At 44.9% G+C, this 21,563-nt stretch overlaps 1 protein-coding gene across 1 annotated transcript in view; it reads left to right on the top strand.

The window, feature by feature from the left end:
* Positions 1 to 17,117, top strand: part of LOC117884319 (putative short-chain dehydrogenase/reductase family 42E member 2) — a 28,076-nt gene extending 10,959 nt beyond the window's left edge. The window contains exons 7-11 of the mRNA XM_034784633.1: positions 4,504 to 4,641; positions 8,496 to 8,561; positions 11,512 to 11,575; positions 12,271 to 12,344; positions 16,280 to 17,117. Coding sequence (XP_034640524.1) covers positions 4,504 to 4,641; positions 8,496 to 8,561; positions 11,512 to 11,575; positions 12,271 to 12,344; positions 16,280 to 16,486 — 549 coding nt within the window. The 3' untranslated portion in view covers positions 16,487 to 17,117. The remainder of the gene's footprint in view (positions 1 to 4,503; positions 4,642 to 8,495; positions 8,562 to 11,511; positions 11,576 to 12,270; positions 12,345 to 16,279) is intronic.
* The last annotated feature ends 4,446 nt before the right edge of the window (positions 17,118 to 21,563 follow it).

Here is a 21,563-nt window from a genome sequence, read left to right as displayed (position 1 = left end):
AGAGAAGTTTTAAGAGTACAAGTACAAGACATTAAAGTCAGAAATGGTTACAAGAGAAATCAAGATAAAATGCTTTCTAGTGCTAAAATTTAACAAACTAGACTTGATCTCAGCAACAGGGCTGATGAAATTTCAGGTCAGGATCTCTCCCAAAGTCAAATGGCTGCTTCTTTTGTTGTCTTAGGTAAAAGAGAAAGGGAGATAGATAAGGAGAGATCCCCGGGGGTGTTTTTGCCCCTCATTTGTATAGCCCGATCACCCTTTGAAATGCACGAAAGCTTATGCTCTAATTTTCCTGAGAGTTACCCCTAGATAAAATTCATTCCCACTGTGAGGTTGGAGTCATGGAGTCTTGCAGTGAAAGAGATTCCATGCTGTTGTTTGCTAAAATGTAGATTGATCTGTTCCAGCCCCCCTTCTTTGCTGAAGAATGGCCGCTTAACAGGTGATTGCCCATCAACTTTGATGACAAAGTTGGCTTCGCCTTGTCCTTTGTTTTTGAGAAACAGGTTTAGCCACATGCCAGATTACCTGATAACCACTGTGATGCATTGGACCTCAAAGTAGCACCCTGTAACCCCCATATTCATCAATTGTATATGGTTGTGATATTTCATACAAAGCATGCCATGTCTGAATTTCAGTCTATGTTCATAACTTTACATATAATGTTGCTACATACTTTCATCATATTATTGACCAGTGAGTCATTAGTTTTCATATGATACCTGATAAGGCATATTTTGTACAAAGATTATTACAATAGTGTGTAGGGTGTGAATACAGGGGTGCATTCAGTCACAGATCCATGCCCTGTCGTCCAGTCCCAGCATCTGCCAGTCAGTGGCATAGGGATACACAGAGCATGAGGTTGCATCCCTGACCATCTTGGCTAACAGCATTGATGGACCTATATCATCTTTTTGAACTATAATTTTTTATAGTTTTCACCTTCACAACATCCTCTGGCAATGAGTTCCACAGGTTGACTGCATTATGTGAAGGTACTTCCTTTTGTTTGTTTTAAATCTGCTGCCTTTTAACTTCACTGGGTGACTCCTAGTTCTTGTGTTATGTGAAGAGGTAAATAACATTTCCTTATTCACTTTCTCCACACCTCTGTCATATATCCTCTTGTTCAGTTTAGAAAAGAGATGACAAGTCCCAGGCTTTTTAATCTCTCCTCATATGGAAGCTATTCCATACCCGTAATAATTTTTGTTGCCCTTCATTGTACCTTTTCCATTTCTAATATATCTTTTTGAGATCGAGTGACCAGAACTGCACATAGTATTCAAGGTATGGGTGTATCATGGATTTATATAGTGACATTATGGTATATTCTGTTTTATTATCTATCCATAAGAACATAAGAATGGATGTACTGGGTCAGACCAAAGGTCCATCCAGCCCAGTATCCTGTCTACCGACAGTGGCCAATGCCAGGTACCCCAGAGGGAGTGAACCTAACAGATAATGATCAAGTGATCTCTCTCCTGCCATCCATCACCACCCTCTGACAAACAGAGGCTAGGGACACCATTCCTTACCCATCCTGACTAATAGCCATTAATGGACTTAACCTCCATGAATTTATCCAGTTCTCTTTCAAACCCTGTTATAGTCCTAGCCTTCACAACCTCCTCAGGCAAGGAGTTCCACAAGTTGACTGTGCGCTGTGTGAAGAAGAACTTCCTTTTATTTGTTTTAAACCTGCTGCCCATTAATTTCATTTGGTGGCCCCTAGTTCTTATATTATGGGAACAAGTAAATAACTTTTCCTTATTCACTTTCTCCACATCACTCATGATTTTATATACCTCTATCAGATCCCCCCCTTAGTTTCCTCTTTTTCAAGCTGAAAAGTCCTAGCCTCTTTAATCTCTCCTCATATGGTTCCTAACTTTGTTATCTTTTTTGATTGCTGCCGTACATTGAGCGGATATTTTCAGAGAACTATCTGCAATGACTTTAAGATCTCTTTCTTGAGTGGTAACCGCTAATTGGAATTATGTGCATTTCCAGTGTGCATTACTTTGCATTTTCCAACATTTGAGTTTCATCTGTCATTTTGTTGCACAGTCACCCAGTTTTGTGAGATCTCTTTGCAGTCAGCTTTGGACTTAAGTATCCAGAGTAATTTTGTATCAGCTGCAAACTTTGCCACCTCACTGTTTTATCCCTTTTCCCAAATTATTTATAAATAGGTTGAACAGCACTGATCCCAGTACAGAGCTTTGGGGGACACTGCTGTTTATTTCTCTCCATTCTGAAAACTGACCATTTATTCCTACCCTTTATTTCCTGTCTTGTAACCAGTTACTGATCCATGAGAGGACCTTCCCTCTTATCCCATGACTGCTTAGTTTGCTTAAGAGCCTTTGGTGTGGGACCTTGTTAAAGGCTTTCTGAAAGTCTAAGTACCCTATGTCCATTGGATTACCCTTGTCCACATGTTTGTTGATCCCCTCAGAGAATTCTAATAGATTAGTTATGCATGATTTACCCATACAAAAGCCATGTTGAATCTTCCCCAACGAATCGTGTTTATTTATGTCTGTTAATTCTGTTCTTTAACATTGTTTCAACCAATTTTGCCTGATCCTGAAGTTAGGCTTACTGGTCTATAATTGTCAGGATTACCTCTGATCCTTTTTTAAAAATTACTGTCACATTAGCTATCTGCCTGTCATCTGGTACAGAAGATGATTTAAGTGATAGGTTATATACCACAGTTATGATACTGCAGAACTATTTGAATTCCTTCAGAACTCTTGTATGAATTACCATCTGGTCCTGCTGACTTATTATTGTTTAATTTATCAATTTGTTCCAAAACCTCCTCTATTGATACCCTAATCTGGGACAATTCCTCAGATGTTACCTAAAAAGAATGGCTCAGGTGTGGGAATCTCCCTCACATCCTCTGCAGTGAAGACTGATACAAAGAATTTGTTTAGCTTCTTCACAATGGCCTTGTATTCCTCAAGTGCTCCTTTAGTGCCTCGATCATCCAGTGGCCCCACAGTTTGTTTGGCAGGTTTCCAGCATCTAAGTGTAACCCTTCTGCCCGTCAAGTTGGCAGCAACAAGGGCCGGGTTCAGTATCTAGGGGTTCTGTTTCAATAACACAATGCAAAACCGGTTCAAATCCCCACCCAGTGACCTGGGACAATTACTTATCACCCCTCTCCCGGGAACCTCTAAGAGGCAATACTTCCCCTCTCACAAACAAGGAGTCTGAGTGTAGCAAAAGCTTTTAATAAAGGAGGGAAACAATGCGGCATTATATTCGGGAAATACCACAAACAGGATTCATAGCACAAACCATGAGCAAAAGACCCACCCCCAAGTAAGTTTGGCAGGTCCTTTTCCCCTCAGGGTCTTAAGTTCAGCAAATCAAGAGTCACCCCACCCACAGTTTCTGACCTTAGTCAGTGTAGCCCCCAGAGTTCAGAAGTTCCTCTGCAGAGTTTACTTCCCAGCCTGGGTGGAAGTGGGGGGATGTGTGGGGGGACATCTTACATGCTCGCTGCTCGGGTTGATGGCCGATTGCCATGCCTCTCCATGGGGCTCTGCTGCAGCCTTCACCGCCAGCCACCCTGCTATCTGCTCCGCCAGCCATCCACTCCGCTAGCCACTCACCAACTTATCTTCAGGGTCTCCCCTCCCCCCCCTTTCCCTTAACACAGTTCTTAGTGACTTCAGCTGGTAGTAGGGAGTCTCAGTGCTAGTGCATCATTAGGCCAAGGTAGGTCTAATACTTAGACCTATGTATCAGTGATTTCAGCTCTGCAGCATGTAATAAGACTCCTAATGGAGTCAAAATTAGCTCTGTTATTGCACAGTGAAGAGAGGAGAAGTAAGTGGTGTTTAGGGTCCTCAAAAGGCACCCACACTACCAAGTATACATACCTATCCCCAGCCTCTATCAATTCACTGAGTTCTGGAACCCATGTCCCTTGCCTAGCGTGTGCTACTTAGTTGAGGGCGAGTCCCTCCGTCATAAAATGCCAAGTACAGTTCTACTGTCCTTGATTCACATAACCAGGATAATAACCCTTTATTACTCCTGCCCCAATAACAATGAGACTGGGGATCCCACAGCAGCCAAAGTGACCATTTGGGCAAACAGTCCATCATGGTAGGCACGGTGGGTGTGCCCATGCAAACAAGATCAGCCCCTGAAGTCCTTTTCCACAGCTCACCACCACATGTCAGGGGAGAGCTCATTCTGACTCTGCTTATATCAGGTACACCTCTACCCCGATATAACGCTGTCCTCGGGAGCCAAAAAATCTTACTGCATTATAGGTGAAACCGCGTTATATCGAACTTGCTTTGATCCACCGGAGCGCGCAGCCCCACCCTCCTGGAGCACTGCTTTACCGCGTTATATCTGAATTGGTGTTATATCGGGTCACGTTATACTGGGGTAGAGGTGTACTTAAAAAAAATTGCTTTTAGTTTTTCAGTCTTTTGCACATGCTGTCTGTTTCCACAGAAGAATATCCAAAGAGGGCTATTTAACTTCCAATTTGGAAATCCCAAAACTCAGATGAACTGGGTTCATGTAGGAAATCTTGTACAAGCTCATCTCTTAGCTGCTGAAGCTCTCACCCCTGAGAAGGGTTATATAGCGGTAAGTAAACAATTTAAAATATGGGTCACTTTCTGTGGCTTTTAGATCAAACTCTGTGTCTAAAAGTCAATTTGCTAAATTCTCAAAAGTACTGCATGTGCAAACTGTACAGTTCCACATGCAAAATGTCATCTTTGTAAATGCAACTCGCATTCATCTTGTTAATATTTTTATGTCACGTCTTTTTCTTCTTGTAAGCTAGCTTTACAAAGGTAGGGTTTCCTGCCTGTCCAGCTTGAGGAGGAATCTTCCCCAAGTGAATATGGCAATCATCAAATTCTCTAGAATCAAAGTTTTTATGCTTTGATTCTAGATATGTACATTTTTAATTGACCAATCTGAAACCTTTTGGGCCTAATTTGTACATGCTCAGCATTCACAAAAATGTGGATATTCAACATTAGTGAACACTTCTGAATATTTTTACTTAAATTTCTATCCCTTATAGTTGTGACAAAAATCTTAAGAGCATGAACCATTACACACCTGACAGTGTTGCTGCACTCACACTGCCTGGCAGCTCCAGCATCAGTCAGACTCATAGATTGCACCTCTCCTTCTGACTCAGTTCAGCAGCTGAGCTACTGTAGAAACAGCTGCAGTCACCCCATATGAATCCTCCTGGCTCTTCGGAGTATTCCCTGCCCTGGGCCTATGGTGAAGGGAAGATCAGCAGCTCCTCTAGGCTCCACCTCTTCTGGATGAGGTTGTTTTATTCTCATCCCCAGTTAGTTAAGGCCCAGTTCCAGAAAACCCCTGTTCTATTGCCCTCTACCCTCTCCTCCAGTGAGGGGCAGAAATCCCAACAGTGACAGTGGCCACCAAAGTGAGGGAGGCTATAGACATCAACCCTTCAAACCTCCCCAAGTTTTTGGAAGTGATGATGCAAGTGGTGCAACCAGAGGGAGGGAGAGTTTCTTGCCACCAAGAGAAGGCTTGGGGCCCCAGTTTTGGGGAAATTATTCAGGCAGCTACTGTAGCAATGACAGGGCCCAACTTGGAGGGGCTGAAGTACCTTGTGCAGCTTGGAAGAGACTACTATACAGTGAGGCAAGGAAGAGAACTGATCAATTTGGAGAGAAAGGAGGGAGGAGAGGAGAGAATTGTTGAATTTGGGGAGTATAGATAGACTGTGGAATGTGAGCTAATGAATTTGTGGGGTAAAGAAAATAAAATTATCAGTTTGGTGTGGGTAGAGAACTGATGAGTTAGTAGTAAAAGATTGGAGGGGTTACTGAGGTGCAGCTGGGTGGGTGACTGAATGAAGATTGAGTGTTCAGGAGGAAGGGGATGAGATGAGGTATACATCGGACACATGGAGTGTGGGGCTTGAATAGGGCTGAATAATGGGGAGGTGGTGTTATCTGGTACATGTGTGGTTATATGGGCAAGGAAGGGGGGGAGCATGCGCAGCCTGGCCGAGGGTTTAGCAGTGGGTGTGGGCAAAGGGTCCAGTGACCAGGAGCCAATTACCAGGAATCAGGCTGGGTTGGAAAGCCAGGAGATCAGAATCTAGAGAGGAATGGGAGGTCAGAGATCAAGAATCCGTTACCAAGAGTCAGGCCAAATCAGGAAACCAGGAGGTCAGGATCAGGTGAGAGAACCAGAGGTAGGAACCAGGAGTCAGTTACTAACAGTCAGGCCAAGACCAGATACCAGGAGGTCAAGATCAGAAGGCAGGAACGGATAAACACCATACCAGTGGCCCATGGCAGGGTGAAGCTCACTTGTACAAACTTCCTATTTCTTCCTCTGGCTTAAATAGGGGCTGCAGCCCAACAAGGAGCCTTAGACCTCTCTTAGTCAGAGAATAAGGGAAGGGCTTGTGCCCCAGTTGGGCTTCATAGATTCTGGTACCAACTGCTGTCTGTGAGCTGCCACCGGAGGACTGGAGTGTGATGACTTCCTGGACCCACACAGAACTGGGTTCAGGCCCCACGGGACCTGGCAGTGTGTTGGTGTTTATTTAAGTATGGATTAGTAGATGTTTTTTCTAGGCTGGTTAGTAGGTTCTTGATAATTCTGCAAAGCTGGCATAATAGGGTTTGAGACACTTGACATACACATACGGATAAAAAGAATATTCCTCCCTGAAATTTTTCAAACCTGCATAACTTAGTCAAATCCAATCTAGTTTCATGCTAACACTCAAAAAAACTTCTCACTGACAAATTTCAACTTTTTTACTCTATAACATGTCAGTGCTGAATTTTTGGGGGAAAAAAGTTGTAATCTTTTTATGTGGTGTAGCTGATCAGTCTAATAGGCAGCTGGCCTAGGGGTCAGACACTGGCGCCACAGTTCTTTTGCAGTCTGCTCATTCTGGACAGGGCCCTGCTGGGCCATATACGGTGGGCCTCAGTCCCTCCTGTGTGTCCCCTCTTCTGTCACAACAGTGGTGTGGAAGCAGGGAAGAGGGACCTAGGTCCTCCCACTCCACAGTGTCCTGACCTGGGTCACTTCCTATCAGGCTGTGGCACCTCCCTTTTGGGTGTAGTCACAATCTTAGTAGTAACAGCTTAGTCTGCCAGGGTGGACAATGTCCAGTTCTTTGGGGCCTCTTGTGAGTTCCCAACTCCAACCAGGAGAGGCATATGGATCATCGTTTCCCAAGTGGCCATACCAATTCTGTAGTCACTCATCCCATAGCTCCAGGCATCAGCGTCACTTCCTAGTACAGCCTGTAACTCCTTCTCCTGGCCTACCAGTACCCGTTTAAACTGGAGCATGCCCTGCAGCTGTTGAGGGGCGGGGCCTCCCTAGCCCAGGCCTTGCTCTGGTATAGAGTAGGACAGGGGTTGGCAACCTTTCAGAAGTGGTGTGCCGAGTCTTCATTTATTCACTATAATTTAAGGTTTTGCATGCTAGTAATACATTTTAATGTTTTTAGAAAGTCACTTCTATAAGTCTATAATATATAACTAAACTATTGTTGTATGTAAAGTAAATAAGGTTTTTAAAATGTTTAAGAAGCTTCATTTAAAATTAAATTAAAATACAGAGCCCCCCGGACCGGTGGACAGGACCCGGGCAGTGTAAGTGCCACTGATAATCAGCTTGCGTGCCGTCTTTGGCACGTGTGCCATAGGTTGCCTATCCCTGGAGTAAGATCTGCAAACTACATATGGGGAAAATGTATTTTTCACTCTCTTATTAATTGAGAACAGCAGAAGTGTATTTGTTCAAACTTTCCAAAAAAATTGCCTTTATTCTGAGATGACATCTGGCAAATTTCATCTCACTAAATGAAATATTCAGAATGTTATGGACTGAATATAGGGAGTTCTAATATAAATCCATAGGAAATTTTAATTATGGTGTCACTAATGCACCTAGTATAAAAAATGATACATAGGTAAAATCATTAAAGAACGTGCCATTGTTTTTAAAGCAGGAAGAAGTGCTAAAGAGCACATGAAATCGAGAAGTTGTGTTAACTAACATGTCGGTATTGCCAACTCTGATGAATTCATCATGTCTAATGTGATTCTGGCCCCTACAAAAATATAAAGAAAAACTCAGTGCTATGACAACTAGGTTGATAAAATTCATCGTAGTAGAAGTCCTAAACATAATGAACCTGACTCTGCTCTTTTTTAATATATCAGTGTAATAAATCATGAGTAACTCCAGTAATTTAAGTGAATTTACAGATATGTGAAACTTACATGAGGATCAGAATTAGTTCCAATGGAGGTTGCTTGTTGATTTGTATGTATTTGTATCTGTTTGCTTTTAATTATGTTGCTGTTATTTACAAAATGAATAAAGATAGTCTTAAAAGATAAAAAGAAAATGTCACTCCATGCACAGTATTATGTTTCTAATCTGCCTTTTCTCTGCCTCTTTAACAGAGTGGTCAGGTGTATTACATACATGACGGCGAGAAAGTCATCTTTTCTGAATGGATAACTCCGTTAGTATGTACTATATACATGTTTAGTTCTAATACAGTGTATGGGACTTGAGCATATAACTAATCTAGAAAGAACGTATCAGCTAAATGAAGCCAATACCACAGTAATTACCCGAAGAAGCAAAACTTAAAACTTTGATATATTTAAGAAATATATAAATATATTTGATACATTTCAACTTTAGTAAGACTTTTGATACTGTTTCACATGACAATCTAATAAGCAAACTGGATAAATATATCCTAGACCAGAGTTACTCAGACCTCAGTGGCTCAGGAGCCAAATTAGTGATCTTACCTCAAAGAGCCACAATAGTGTGAATTCATAAGATGTGTGTGTATATAGCTAATATAATGTTCTTGCAGCAAAATTGACTGACCAAGTATTATTTTATCAACTACAATTGGTTAATAACATAGTAAAAACCTCCTGATTGGTTAATAAATCACACAGTGTTTTAATATCATGTGCTGCTAAGAGCTGCAGGGATACATTAAAGAGCCACTTGCAGCTCGCAAGCCTGTCTGAGTATCACTAGCCCAGACGAACCTTCTATAAGGTGGATGGGCAACTGGCTGGAAAAGCATACTCAGAGAGTAATTATCAATGGTTCACAATCTATCTGGAAGGGCATATTGAGAGGATCCCACAGGAATCTGTCCTGGGTTGGTTCTATTCAATATCTTCATAAATAAGTTGGATAAGGGCATAGAAAGTATACTTAAACATTTTGCATATGATATCAAGCTGGGAGGGGCTGAAAATGTTTTGGAGAACAGGATTTGAGTTCAAAATGAACTTGACAAACTGGAGAAATGGTCTGATTTAAACAGGGTAAAATTCAGTAAGGACAAATGCAAAGTACTCCACTTAGGAAAGAATAATCAGTTTCACAAATACAAAATGGGAAATGACTGCCAAGGGAGGAGAACTGCAGATAAGGATCAAGGGATTATAGTGGATCACAAACTAAATGAGTCAATAATGTAATTCTGTTGCAAAAAAGCATACATCATTCTGGGATGTATTAGCAAGAGTGTTGTAAACAAGTCACAGGAAGTAATTCTTCCACTCTACTCAGCACTGATAAAGACCTCAACTGAAGTAATGTGTCCAGTTCTGGGCACCACACTTCGGGAAAGATATGGACTAATTGAAGAAAATCCAGAGGAGAGCAACAAAATTATTAAAGATCTAGAAAGTATGACCGATAAGGAAAGATTTTAAAAACTGGATTTGTTGTCTGGAAAAGAGAAGACTGAGGGGAAACATAACAATCTTCAAGTATATAAAAGGTTGTTGTAAAGAAAAGGGTGATAAATTGTTCTCATTAACAACCGAGGACAGGACAAGAAGTAATGGGACTAAATATGAAGCAAGGAAGGTTTAGGTTAGACATTAGAAAAAACTTACTAGCTCTCAGGGTAGTTAAGGACTAGAACAAATTACCTAGGGAGACTGTGGAATCTCCATCATTGGAGATTTTTCAGAACAGGTTAGACAAACACCTCTCAGAGATGGTCTAGACCAGGGGTAGGCAAACTTTTTGGCCCGAGGGCCACATCGGGGTTGCAAAAAGGGCCGGGTAGAGAAGGCTGTGCCTCCCCAAACAGCCTGCCCCCAGCCCTCTATCCGCCCCCTCCCACTTCCTGCCCCCTGACTGCCCCCATCAGAACTCCCGGCCCATCCAATCCCCCCTCCCTGTCCCCTGACCGCCCCCTCCTGGGACCCCCTGCCCCTAACCGCCCCCCCCCATCCACCCCTCCCTCAGTAGGAGCAGGGGCAGACGCGCAGCCGGAGAGAAGCGGCGGTTTCCCCTTCACGGCCGCCCGGTGCTCTTCCTGAGTCCTCCAGCCAAATTCCCCACGCTCCTGCCACCCGCACCACCCGCCTGCTCCTCTGCCCCCGCAGTGCAGCCTCTCCCCCCCCACGGGGGCTGCAGCAGTGCCCGGCCCTAGGGCTCCCTGTTGTTCGGGGGGTCTCATGCCAGGGCACCCTGTGTTCACTGGTAAATCTGCCCGATCCGTCCCGCCTGGCTGGAGCCAGCCGCGCTGCTGGTACGGCGAGCTGAGGCTGCAGGGGAGGGGGGACAGCAGGGGAGGGCCCAGGGCTGGCCGAGAGCTCAGGGGCTGGGCAGAACAGTTTGCCCACAACACTTTCCTGCCTCAGTGCCAGGGACTGGACTAGATGACCTATCAAGGTCCCTTCCAGTTCTACATTTCTATTTATCAGATCAGAACCCAATCCTGTATTCTCACAGATTTTAGCAAAATGATAGCTCATAAAGACAAACTCCCATTGGCTTCAATAGGAGTTTTAGATGTGCAGGAATGCAGGGTCAGGCCCTTTATTGTTATGAGCTAATTTAATTAAAAAACTATAAATCCTGATTCTTCACTATCTTGTGTAGTCATTTATCACTGTGCAAAGTTGTCCAAAATGCATGTAAAATGCTACCATTTTTATTTGGTAGCACTATGGTAGAGACTGCTTTGTCGTAAATGACTCCTCAAGATGCAAGCCATGGGAAATCATGCCCTTAAATTTCATTGTAAACATAAAACAGAAGCATCAGGATATGTTCATAATTAGTAGGCTAGGATTTTAAACCTCCACTAAAGGCCACACCCTGTAGTGCAAGCAAAACTCCCATGAACATCAATGCAATAAACTTCAGGACTGTACTCAAGATATAAAAAATGCACTCCTCTCACGCCCTCTATTGTTTTAAAATAGATATCTCTGCCTATATCATCTGCCTATATCATCTAATTGTGTTGGCAGGCATAGGGATATTCAGCTGAAAAACTTTTTAAAAATAGTAATAGCTGAACTGGGGGAAAAGTTCAGATTTATAATTTGTCAGTAATTATTTATGCATATTCTTGCTGCACTGACCCAATTTAGTATGAATACTTTGTTCTTATTCTCTTTTATTTTAAATCCCTCCCAGTTTGAAAAATTAGGTTACAGTAAGCCGTGGATACCTATGCCAGCTTTCCTCGTTTATATAGCAGGTAAAAAGTAAAACAAGTATTAGATTATTATGCTATTTTATTTTGCATTTCATCTTTTACTTCCACTGTCACGGATAATCTGCACAGCAGTTCTAGAAAAGGAATATACAGATTTAAACTTGTGCAATTCCTACAGTAATTGTGCAATTGTACTAGCTGGAATTATGTAATACCTGTAAACGTATAATAAGTACTTCTCTACAAAAGGAGATAAGATATCTTTGGGTTCATCAACTATTCTGTAAATTATATGCTGTTTTCAAAACCTTGGATCCTGCTTCTGTATCAAACCCAAAGCACCCTCTGCAGTCAGTGGGTGTGCAACAAACACGGGATCTAACCCACAACACCTGTCATCACCATGGGCTTGTCTTCACTGCTAAAAAAGCTAGGTTTTTTACTTCAGGGTAACTAATATATGTGAGCTATCCTGTGGTAAAAACACAATGAAGACAAGGTGCTTTAGTTAGACTCGCTAAGGTCATCCTATACCGCACATTGGGTTGACCTCAACAAGTTTACTTCACGGTAAAACTAACGTATCTTGTCTTCACTTGTGTTTTTAATCTCTTGAGAACTCATGCCCATTAGTTACCCCCAGGTAAAAAAACATGGCTTTTTTGGCAGCAAAGACAAGCCTTATGTTATGCTCACTTTACTATTGTTCTCTCATTTTAGCAACTTTCTGTTCACAGCCACAGTGATGGAATGCCTTCACCTGGCATTGAAACCAGTTTTTAACTTTACACCTTTCCTGACCAGAAATGAGGTAAAAGTATAAATGCATACATATTCATCTTTATAAAGTCTCTGGCTAAAGTTCTCAAGAAACACTTAATATCAATGGTGGGGAACATCTCCTCTGGATGCATGTGTGGAGGGGATTCTCTGCATATAGATCCCCACTTATCTATGCAGGGGCAGAGAGAGTCTGTCATCTCTGTAACACCATTTTTCTACCCCATCTCAGCCCCCTCCCAAGAAGGCCCTCCATACTGTTTTCCTACTTTGAGAGTAGATGGGCCAGAGAGGGCATGTCACGGAGTACAGGAGAGCCAAGTGCATCGTCCTGCATGCAACCAGCAGGGAATCCGCATAAGAGATAAAACGGACCATAGGCTGTATTATCATTTCCAATGAGCCACTCCCTGTTATGGAACTGCAAGTTAAAGGGAGGTTCTAGAGGCAGCTGCAGACCAGGAGTCCCTAGCAGTAGGAAAGGGACAGGCAAGATATGGAGACTGTATCCACAGCAGATACCATAACTTAGAGCTGGTCAAAACTCACAATTTCCATTCCAAGAAAAATGCTGACCCTTTGATTTTATTTTTCCCAAATCGGAACAAAAAGTTGAAAATTTGAAATTTCCCATGAAATGTAATTTCTGAGATTTTTTTTGTTTTAACCTGATCTAAAAGTTTTGTTTTAACATTATTATTTTCACTGTTATTCTATTATAATTTATAATATAAAAGTCTAAATATTTTACTATTATATTATGGCATGGCATGACGTCATAATCTAATAGGATATGAAATATCATATCATGATAGGACAAATCAATGTTTTCTAACCAAAACACATTCCATCAGAAAAATTTTTACCATCTCCGCTGTATCCAGGAGGAGCTTCCAAAAGAAACCCTCTTTTTATTCTAGGGGAGGCTTTGCATACAATTTTCCTCCCTCCTAGAGGAAACTCCACAGGGGGGTAGTAGCACCAGGGCCAGATTAACTCTCCTGTGGTCCCGAGGCTATTAGATTTTGTGGGGTCCTTGGGGGTTTGGAGTGCAGGAGTGGGATCAGGGCTGGGGTAGGGGGTTGGGTTACAGGCTTCAGCCGGGAGGCGCTTACCTCGGGCAGCTCCTGGTTGGCAGCACAGCGGGTCTAAGGCAGGATCCCTGCCTGCCCAGGCTATGCGCTGCTCTGCTCCCCGAGGTGACGAGCATGTCCTACCCTGCCCCTAGGCGGAGGGGCCAGGCTGCTCTGCACAGTGGGGCTGGGGGTTGGGGTGCGGCTTCCCACCGGGCAGCACTTACCTCTGGTGGCTCCCGATTGGTGGTGCAGCATGGCTGTCACTAAGGCAGGATCCCTGCCTGCCCCAGCCCCACACCACTCCCAGAAGGGGCCAATGCACCCCTGCAGCCCCTGGGGGAGGGGCGGCCGGCACGTGGCTCCCTGCGCTGCCCAGGGCCGGCTTTAGGAAGTGCGGGGCCCGATTCGAACAGTTTCGACGGGGCCCCGGCAGGGATGACTAAAAAAAAACTAGGTAAAAAAACACGTGGGGCTTGTACTCATCGGGCGGCGCTCCTAGTCTTCGGCGGTGGGTCCTTCACTCGCGCCGGGTTTTCGGCGGCACTGAAGGACCTGCTGCCGAAGACCCGGAGCGAGTGAAGGACCCGCTGCCGAAGTGCCGCCGAAGACCCGGAGCGTCACCGGGTGAGTAAAAATTAAAAAGGAGCCTCTAGCCAGGGAAGGGATTCTCGGCCACTTCTTTCTCCCCTCTCCCCGGCAGCCCTGCCACTGGGCGCGGGGCCCTCTTAGGCGCGGGGCCCGATTCGGGGGAATTGGTGGAATTGGCCTAAAGCCGGCCCTGGCGCTGCCCCTCTCTGCAAGCACCGCCCCCGCAGCTCCCATTGGCCACAGCTACCCATTCCCGGCCAATGGGAGCTGTGGGGGTGGTGCATGCAGGCAGGAGCAGCACACAGAGGGAGACCCCTGCCCCCCCTCCACCTACGGGGCCGCGCTGGCCACTTCCAGGAGCAGTGTGGGGCCGGCAGGGAGCCTGTGTTAGCGACAGCCCCGCTGGAGATCGCAATCGACTGGGAGATCCTCTAGGATCGACCAGTCGATCGTGATTGACCGGTTGGTGATCACTCATTTAGTGGGTCTAGTGAAGACCCATTAAATTGACCACAGATCGCTCTCCCTTAGACATAGCGCAGTGTGGACCCCACGGTAAGTAGATCTAAGCTACATCGACTTGAGTTACGCTACTAATGTAACTCAAATTGCGTAGTTTAGATAGACTTTCCCCCATAGTGTGGACCCGCCCTTGGAAGCAAGAGGAGGTTTTCATTTACGCAATAGAAGCCAAGGGCAGAATTTGGCTGCCGTTTTGTAATGTGGAGTTTTACATTATGTAACATGAACCACTATCCTGAGATCTTTTCAGTACTTGGGCAATGTGAGTGGCTTCAACAGGATATCTTGGTTATTTAAAGCCCATATATAATTTAAATATACTTTTTGCCTTTAAGCACCTTTTTTGGGTAATGACAGTTTAAAAAAAAAAAAAGATGAGCTGAAGCACCTTTCATCAAGATTCATTCTAGCTTGGTCAGTTTCAATCTGTGTCAGTGTCAAAATGCACTGGAATGTGACCTGCTTTACTGCCTTATCTCAACACACCCAGTGAGCACAGCATGAATATTACATACTCCAAAACATTAATGATGCTAAGATGACACATGATAAATGTCTATCTTTTACATTGCTATATATTATGCAATATATAGAGGCAAAGATACACCCATACCCACCCACTCATAGGGCTCAGGGTTTATGATTGATTTTTCAAATGTTAGCATGATAACTATTTTAAATTTTATAAAATATCACAATGAAGCCATTCTAATTAAACACTTATTTTCCTATACATATGTCCACATAGTATCATCTGAAGTTATGCACAGATTGTTGAGAGAGACTGGGCCTGATTCACCACTGTATTATTCCGAGTTTTTTAGCCCGTGTAAATATTGCCAGAGAGCCGGGGATTATGAGAGCAGTGTGGAGGTTCCAATCATTGGAACAACCTACCAACAGTTGGAGGTGGATTCTCCATCACTGACAATTTTTAAATCAATATTGGATGTTTTTTCTAAAAGATATGACCCAAATCCTGTTTAATTTGCTCTCATGACTTCAGTGGGACTATGAGCAAATTAAGTAGGATTTGGCCTTTTAATGTTAAATCTGTTTAAATTTTTATTTTGTTTTTTAAAAGAGAGACATTTCACTTGACAGAATTAATTACTGATTTATAAACTGCTTAGAAAGAGATTCAAGAATAGAAACAATTAAACATCAATATTATTCAGAGGCTGGAGAGGGCTGATACTTATTAAAATGAGAGAGGGACTCTGTTAGGTAGAGGGGGTGTGTGTGTGTGTGTGTGTGTGTGTGTTTTATAATAGTGTCATCTAGTGGATCAATGTGGTATTGCTATGTGGAAAGAAACAAGTAGCCTGATTTTCCACCCTTGCACCCTTGGCTTAAACCTATGTAAAGTGAGTGTAAATTGCTACAGTTCTGATTTGCTGGCATTTTACATTCACTTTGCACCAACTTCTAGCTCCAGTGACACACAGGGGATAGCAAGCTGGCTGAAGTAGCTTTGCATAGGGGGATCCCCAGGTGGTGTAGCGATGGCATACCAGTTCTGTGCCACGCACTCTTGGTTCCCACGGCCAAAGGCACATGGCAGAACTGGAGAAAGGCATAGCCAGACCTCGCTAGGTTATGGCAATTCTGTTTGGTTTGTATTTATAAAGATTCTGTCTGGTTGAATGCACTGTACTCTCTGTTGCTGTGTTTTGTTCAGCTCAGTCACCCCACCAATTAATTTATATATCTGTTCTAATAGTGGCACCTAAATTAATTCTATATTTGAAGCACTATTAATTGTTCTTTTGCTTTTTAGGTGTGGAACATCACTGTAACTCACACATTCCGAATAGACAAGGCATGTAATCAGCTAGGTTACCGCCCAAAAAAATTTGCACTTGCTGATTCTGTGGATCATTATCTTCAAACTAGACCCAAGTGCCAGGACCATCATAAATTCCTTAAAATCTGGCTTGTCCTTGGCACCTGTTTATTTTTGATCTTCCTTGTTTTACTTTCTTAAGCATACACCTTTACGTAGTTATTTCAAGGAAAGCCACCATTAATTTGTTTATTGAGTATTAATAAGCTAATTTTAATCAGTCACAGTGTATTCCTCAGTCCACATGAACGTAACTTATTCAGCGAATAATGATTTGCTCTGATGTATTTTAAGCTGTTTTTGCTATTAAATAAAAAAAAATTGGTCTATCAGTAATTGTTCTTAAAGGTTGTAGCTACTACATTTTAAAAGTATAATAAAGTCGCAAGGCCACAGGAGACCACCATTGACAAATGCAGGAACCAGAGCTGCTATTTCTATTTGCTTGATCTCAAAAGAACTCCTTCTGAAAATGGTTGCTCAAGTGCAGAAGAAACTGGAGGAGGAGTAGCTTCCTGGCTCTATGAGCTGTGGTCCAAGCGTAGTGTCTGCAGTGCTTTATAAACAAAAGCAAATAGCTATAATAAGTAAAGTATTGACCAGACAACCCTTCTGACAGACCAACAGCCACTGCATATTACTGTGAGGAATACAGAGGAAACAGGAAATAGAACAAAGACGAAAAATTAATTCATATACATAATGGGCAGTGATTGCACAGAAAAAGTTACACATACTGTAATTTCTTCTGTGAATTAGCTGTATTCTGAAACCGCACAAGAGGTGAAATAAAAGTACACTTGAACTTCTGCATTTATTAAGTCTTTCTTCAGGACACATGCTCACACACAATCTCTTACTTTTATTAACACTGATACATTAAAAATTGGAATGTTATGAATCTTCTGTAAAATGTCATTAAATAACACTAAAGTTAGGGAAATATTTTCTTCCTGTATTGCATTTATGTTTGCTCAGCCAGGTGTGGCGTGGAGTGCTATCAGCAAATCTTTCCAGGTGACCATGCCTCCACACGCCAAGCGAGCCCCAGCATGGAGCAATGGTGAGTTGCTGGACCTAATCAGTGTTTGGGGGGAGGAAGCTGTCCAATCCCAGCTGCGCTCCAGCCATAGGAATTACGATACCTTCAGGAAGGTATCAAAGGACATGATGGAAAGGGGCCATGACCGGGACACCCTGTAGTGCAGGATTAAAGTGAAGGAACTGCAAAGTGCCTACCGCAAAGCCCGCGATGCAAACGGCCGCTCGGGTGCTCCCCCCGCGACCTGCTGATTCTACAAAGAGCTGGATGCGATACTTGGGGTTAACTCCACCTCCACTACGAGCACCACCATGGACACTTCAGAGTCGGGGTGGGAGCAGGAGGAGGAAAACGGGAATCAGGGTGGTGGGGCGGATGGAGACACCCCGGAATCCCTGGAGGCATGCAGCCAGGAGCTCTTCTCGAGCCAGGAGGAAGGGAGTCAGTCGCAGCGGCCGGTACTTGGTAGAGGACAAACAGAAGAGTTGGTTCCTGGTAAGCGGGTTTTTTTTCGTGAAGGAATTTTTTTGGTGCAGGCTTTTTGGGAGAGGAGGGTTAGGCATGCATGCCTAGATGCAGAATAGTGCATTGATGTGGTTTATTACATCACGGTAATCGGCCTCGGTAATCTCTTCGAATGTCTCATCCAGAACGTGTGCAATGCGCTTGAGCAGGTTTATCGGGAGAACCACCATGGTCCTTGTTCCAGCCAGGCTAACGTGTCCGCGCCACTGTGCCACGAGGGGCGAGGGGACCATTGCTGCACACAGGCCAGCTGCATATGGGCCAGGGCGGAATCCGCATTGCAGTAGAAGACCTTCCCTTGCTTCCCAGGTCACCCTCAGCAGCGAGATATTGTCCAGGACGAACTCCTGTGGAAAATGTTGGGACAGTGTTCAGTGTAGGTGCCCCCTGCAGCTGTTGGCTCTCCCCAAGGCATAGAAACCCAGAGGACAGTACAGCCCTGAAACAATCAGTCCCCCTTACTCACCATTTTGAGGCTCCCGTGAGTTGTGTGTGCTCTGTTTGGGACGGGAAAATTATGCTATTGTGTAGACCCTGTGTGTGCCCTCCTTAAGTGCGGGGGAAATCATTATTCTGTCTGGTATAAACAATGCTGCCTCTGTTAAATGTTGCATTTTGCCTATACAACTGCAACAATCTTGAGACCTCAGCCGTCCCTCTTATCGCCTGCTCAGAGACTGCAAAGACTCAGGAAGAGACTGTGAAAAACCAAAGAAGACATGCTGCAAGAAGTGATGCGGCAATCTATTTAAAGAGAATGAAAAAGCACAAAACTGGAGGGAGAGAGAAAGCAGGATCCACCAGGAGAACGCAGCGCACCGGCGGCAAAGCATGGAGCACCGGCAGCAAAGCACTGATAGGCTCATAAGCATCCTGGAGCGCCAAGCAGACGCTATCCAGGAGCTCCTAGCCATGCAGAAGGAGCAGTACCACAAACACCCCCCTCACCCCCACAGCCATTGTCCCAAAACTCTTTCCCTTGTGCCCCACTGTTACCTCCAACCCACTTTCCCCAACTTCCGGGTTCTTCACGCCACCAGCTGCCTCCAACACCAGTATCTTCACCACCCAGCCCTGAAAACCACGACCTTTACCATCTGCACTCAACCCCCATCACCATGGAGTATAGCTATCCTGAAGTGCAGCACTCACTGCACAGCACACCAGACAGGACATACACGAATCTGTGATTGTACCATTCCCACTCCATGCCCTTGCCCTTTCTGATTCCCAAGCAGTTGTTTCTTTTCAATAAATGGATTTTGGCTTTGAAAACATTCTTTATTATTGCATAAAGTAAAAGATTCCTTAGCCCAGGAAATAAACAGGCACTGCAAGTCTGCTTAGCAAACACTGATTCCTAAAGATTGGAAGTACTGCACTTCACTCCCGTGCGGGGCACCAGATATCACTGCTGGTTTTCAGCCCCAAATTGCTCCCTCAAGGCACCCCTAATCCTTGCAGCCCCGCGCTGGGCCCCTGTAATAGCCCTACTCTCTGGCTGCGCAAATTCAGCCTCCAGGTGTTCAACCTCAGAGGTCCATGCCTGAGTGAAGCTTTCATCCCTCCCTTCACAAATATTATGGAGGGTACAGCAAGCAGATATAACCGCGGGGATGCTGTGTTCGGCCAAGTCCAACTTCCCATACAGAGATCACCAGCGGCCCTTTAAATGGCCAAAGGCACACTCCACAGTCATTCGGCACCAGCTCAGCCTGTAGTTGAACCGTTCCTTGCTGCTGTCAAGGCTCCCTGTGAAGGGTTTCATGAGCCACGGCATTAACGGGTAAGCGGGGTCTCCAAGGATCACAATGGGCATTTCAACTTCCCCTACTGTGCTCTTCCGCTCTGGGAAAAAAGTCCCGGCCTGCAGCTTCCTGAACAGCCAAGTATTCCGAAAGATGCGTGCGTCATGCACCTTTCCTGGCCAGCCTGTGTTAATGTCAATGAAACGCCCATGGTGATCCACAAGCGCCTGGAGTACCATAGAGAAATACCCCTTCCGATTAATGTACTCGGATGCTAGGTGGGGTGATGCCAGAATAGGAAGGTGCGTCCCATCTATCGCCCTTCCACAGTTAGGGAACCCCATTTGTGCAAAGCCATCCACTATTTCCTGCACGTTACCCAGATTTGCAGTTCTTCTGAGTAGGCCTTGCAAACTTAATGGCCTTGCAAACTTGCATCAACACAATTCCAACGGTCGACTTTCCCACTCCAAACTGGTTTGCGACCGACCGGTAGCTGTCTGGAGTTGCCAGCTTCCAGATTGCAATAGCCACCCGTTTCTCTGCTGACAGGGCAGCTCTCAATCTCGTGTCCTTGCGCCGCAGGGTGGGGGCGAGCTCCTCACACAGTCCCATGAAAGTGGCTTTTCTCATCCGAAAGTTCTGCAGCCACTGCTCATCATCCCAGACTTCCATGATGATGTGATCCCACCACTCGGTGCTTGTTTCCCGAGCCCAAAAGCAGTGTTCCACTGTGCTGAGCATGTCCGTGAATGCCACAAGCAATTTTGTGTTGTACGCATTACCCGGCTCGATAGCATCGTCGGACTCCTCACTCTCACTGTCACTTTGGATCTTAAGGAATAGTTTGACAGCCAAACGTGACGTGCTGGCGAGACTCGTCACCATAGGCCTCAGCAGTTTGGGCTCCATTTCCCGCAGACAGATCGCGCTGCACAGAAACTGTTGAAAGATGGCGCCAAAGGTGGACAGAAACAAAGGGATTTCTGGGATGCGAAACGATGCATCACGGGGCGCTGGGACAGGACCCAGAATGCCCTGCACCCACGCCCCCTTCCCACAACCCACGGCGCCAGAATGGGAAGAGGTGCTTTGTGGGATAGCTGCCCATAATGCACCGCTTCCAATGGCGCTGCAATTGCCGCAAATGTGGCCACGACAGTGCGCTGGCAGCTGTCAATGTGGACAGACTGCAGCACTTTCCCTGCTCAGCTGTACGAAGACAGGTTTAACTCACAGTGCTATACAGCTGCAAGTGTAGCCAAGGCCTAAACATAGTCATTAAGCAGGAAGAGAAAACAAAGGAAGCTCAAACAGGTGAAAAAACAGCAGGAAACATCCTTCTACATGGACTTCTTGTCTCCTGGTTCTCAGCTGGAAGTGTTTTTCAAGAGGGGGACTGAAACTATAAAAAGGAGGGGAAAATACCTCAAGCACCCCTATCTCTCTCACTCATCGCATTCTCTGCACCTGAGAAGACAAAGGAAACAACTATTGCACTCTGGAGCGAGGGGTCCTGACCTGAAGAGTTTAGTGAGTAATGCTGGAAGCATGTGGTCATGTGCTTGAATCTAATATAGTTTGTTAAATTAGATGCTAGAAAGCATTTTATCTTTATTTTTCTCTAAACATTTCTGATATTCATGCATCATTACTTGTACTCACTTAAAACCTTTCTGTGATCGGCGTTGGCCCACCTACCCGCTAGGGGGCGGTGGGGAGCTATGAGGTCACTGGCCGGCCTGGGTCACGCCTCCGTCAGCGGGGAATTAGCGGCGGGGCGGCCGCCAGCCAGAGTCTGTAGCGCGCCCCTCAGGCAGGGGAGCGCCGGCAAAGGTCAGTAGCGCGCCCCTCAGGCAGGGGAGCGCCGGCAAAGGTCAGTAGCGCGCCCCTCAGGCAGGGG

The sequence above is a fragment of the Trachemys scripta genome, chromosome 10 (genome assembly GCF_013100865.1).
Source record: "Trachemys scripta elegans isolate TJP31775 chromosome 10, CAS_Tse_1.0, whole genome shotgun sequence".
In the NCBI taxonomy this organism is placed as follows: Eukaryota; Metazoa; Chordata; order Testudines; family Emydidae; genus Trachemys; species Trachemys scripta.
Note: the sequence above shows the minus strand (reverse complement) of the source record. Positions and strands in the feature narration are given on the sequence as shown.